Source organism: Cebus imitator, unplaced genomic scaffold (genome assembly GCF_001604975.1).
Source record: "Cebus imitator isolate Cc_AM_T3 unplaced genomic scaffold, Cebus_imitator-1.0 Scaffold168, whole genome shotgun sequence".
Lineage (NCBI taxonomy): Eukaryota > Metazoa > Chordata > Mammalia > Primates > Cebidae > Cebus > Cebus imitator.
In genome coordinates, this window is record NW_016107483.1 from 1,032,778 (window position 1) to 1,036,129 (window position 3,352).

The 3,352-nt window shown below is 34.6% G+C and overlaps 1 protein-coding gene across 2 annotated transcripts in view; it reads right to left on the bottom strand.

Moving 5' to 3' along the window:
- Positions 1-692: 692 nt before the first annotated feature.
- CUNH3orf38 (chromosome unknown C3orf38 homolog) overlaps positions 693-3,352 on the bottom strand; it is a 6,942-nt gene continuing 4,282 nt past the window's right edge. Inside the window, exon 3 of one of the 2 annotated variants that reach the window (XM_017544224.2) lies at positions 693-1,806. In XM_017544224.2, coding sequence (XP_017399713.1) covers positions 1,195-1,806 — 612 coding nt within the window. In that variant the 3' untranslated portion in view covers positions 693-1,194. Of the gene's footprint in view, positions 1,810-3,352 lie in introns of both variants that reach the window. The other variant, XM_017544223.2, reaches the window with a different exon arrangement.

Sequence of the window (3,352 nt, forward strand, 5' to 3'; positions counted from 1 at the left end):
AAAAAAAAAAAAAAAAAAAAAAAAACATGTACAATACATCACCATGTTTTCCAATTCAGTTTTTTCCCCCGATGGTACTTCTATAAATTAAATGAACTAAGTAAATCCAAGATCAGCAAACAATTGCTGGGTGAGGAACAATTTAAACTTCCAAGCATGTAAACAATTTGGCAACTCAACCATGCAACTCAAACCTAGTAACACAAAGGTAAAAAACTAAAGATTCTAAGTTATAATGTGGGAGTCTATGTATACTTACGTATATGTGTATACCCATATTATACATGCATGGGGTGGTTTTGTTGTTTATTTTTTATTTTTGTCACCTCTGCCAAGATCAATCAAGAGGAAGAATAATAATTCGTTTAAAAGTTAGGAACTGGGCATGCCTTTAAAATTTCAACAGTGCATTTCCTTTATATTGCAGTACAGTAAATGCTCTATAAAAGTGTTGGTTTAAGCCTAGGTGAGAATAAAGTCTGTTTTGAGAACAGCATTTATCATTACCCAAAACAGTTTGGAAAATATTGCAGATTACAAAAGATATTTAGCTTGGACTACAGCTGGTAACTTTGAAAAATGTTTCTGAAATATTTAAAGAGGTAGTAAGTTTTCTTTACCTGTTAAATTATTGGACTTTTTGCCAAAAAAAGGTCATCTAAATTTTCTAAAATGAGAGCTTTGAGTTTACATTAAACATCTCTAAAATATTTAATAGTTTTTAAAACATACTATGGTGAGATGCATTTGTAAAATTGTTACCCAGAGTTAGACAAAAGTCAGTAAGAAACTTAAAAAGGAGAAGCCTAGAACATTATTAATCCTTTCCCACATTAAAAGTGCAGATATTAACAGAATATTCACTAAGTAAAAGGAAATTATTACCTGGTTTCTAAGGCACACAGTTAGCTATAACATCTAAAGCGGGATTTATTTGCATTAAGCTTTCAGAACATTTGTTGCAACTGGGGCAGAAATAGGTATGTATTCACATAACATGTAAGTCTGTAGTCCAGAAAGGTATTTCAACTAAAATATGTCAATTCTCACATCTGAAATCATTTTGACATTACTGATGTAGTATTTGGAAGAGTTTCTGTATAGAAGATTTCTTTTAGGCTGACAGTACTTCATGCTATAGAGGGTCAGATATACCCGTTCTCTTTTGTTCAGCAGTGCCTCATTTCCAGTACATCAAGCTTGGTCCCCAGTTCCACTATCTAATGCCTGCTTTACATTATGTCGTACGTCGTTGGTACCACATAAAGTGATTACATTATAAAAGGCCTCTAGATCACTTTGTTCAAAGGTAACAGCTGGTTTTGGTAATGTTCCAGGAACAAGGGAACTCTCTCCCACAATTCTCAAGTTGATAAATTTGATTTTCCAAGTATTCTCCACAAAAGGGCAGCGGATGAGTCCAAAAATTTGTTCAAAAATGCCCAAACAAGTGTTCCCTCGATGGACAGTCCCAGCAACTCCAACCATAACCAGCCCATGAGGAGAAGATGCACATTTCAGTCCACGTGAATCTAGGTTGGGGCTGAGAAAAAGAAATTCTTCTTTTACTAGTGACAGCAAACGAAGGCTCACAATTTCTGCTCCATGGTAGTCCATCACATTTTGTTCTGATGTGTTGTAATAAAACCTAAGCTTTACATCATGCCAGAAGTGCTGTGGTCCCCATTCATCTTGAGGTGGTCCCAGAAAAGGATTTTGAGAATTAAGAAGTCCAAAGAACCAATGACAGAATTCTTCTCCTAGGCAACGAAAATCAACGTTTTCAGCTTTTTTATCTTCTTTCACCTGCTGATTGAAACAAATAAAATAAATACAAAATAACACCAAGTTTTAACTTTCATATCTATTTTACTATTTAGTCTATTTCAGTTAAGTTTGAATGTACTGATTACAGCAGTAAGAAGTGAAGACCTTGCTGAACCCATCATGCATAATAAAAATCTTTTTTCAAAAAGAGAAAAATCATTTTAGAAACTTCCAGCTTAAACTGAGAAAAATTCAGCCACAAGAGTAGGGTTTAGCAAGGCCTCTTAAAAAATCAGTATGAACTGTCAATAATGATGATTTATATAAGCGTTTCCTCAGATTGTGGCAGTTTTCACAGGTGTCTATCTCTGTTAAAACCTTCAAAATGTTCACTTTAAACAGATGCATTTTGCATATAAATAAAGTTGAAATAAGTAGGCATTTTCATCGTCTTTAAATGGATACTCTAATGGCAACTGAAATGGGTTATTTTCTCTAATTGGGATTAATTTTATTCTCTTTTTTTTAAAAAAAAAATGTTACTGCAAGCTTGTAATCCCAGCACTTTGGGATGCTGAGGCAGCAGATCGCTTGAGGTCATGAGTTCAAGACCACCCTGGCCAACATGGTGAAACTCTGTCTCTACTAAAAATACAAAAGTTAGCTGAGTATAGTGGTGCATGCCTGTAATCCCACCTACTTGGGAGGCTGAGGTAAGAGAATCACTTGAACCCAGAAGGCAAAGGCTGCAGCGGGCTAACATTGTGCCACTGTACTCCAGCCTGGGTGACAGGGCAGACTCTGTCTCAAAAAAGAAAAACAACAAACAAAAAAAAAAACTTACTGTAAAAATAAATCTGATACACTAGATCTCATTCATTCATCCATGTGTTCCAGAGCATAGTACTTTATCAAATGGTAAGAGATCTTAGGTTTACTGAGCATCTGCTATTTAATATTACTAGGCACTGTGCGTGGCACTTAAGAGCGATTTCTTCCTATCTTCACAATAAGCCCTAGGACACAGATATTATTGTTATGATCATTTTACAGATTAAAAAAAAAAATAAGGTTCAGAAAGGTCATTATTTGCCTCCTATATTGCAGACCCTAATTTGAAGTCATAACTGTATGATTTCAAAATCAATGCTCTTATCAGTACATAAAGCTCTTAGAAGATCCTTTCCTAATGTGAAGGCAAACCTTTCTCACTGTGAAACCTCATTAATTCAAATATGGTATGTAGTTTAAAAATCTGCAAATTACCTAGAGATCAATTCAAGCAACACTTAAATATTTGTGCAATATCTAAAATGTACAGTGGAGCTACAATGAACAGAAACAGCCAATGACCACTGGAGAACATTTCCACAATAGGACTTTTTCTAGTTTAAAAAAAAATCAAGCATAAAAAATGTTTTTATGGACAGAGAGAGCATCAAGAAAAATAGCTAACACACGATAAGCTTAATACCTAGGTGACGGGTTGACAAGCGCAGTAAATCACCATGGCACATGTTTACCTATCTAACAAACTTGCACACATACCCCCGGAACTTAATTTTTTTTTTTTAAATAAAAGTAA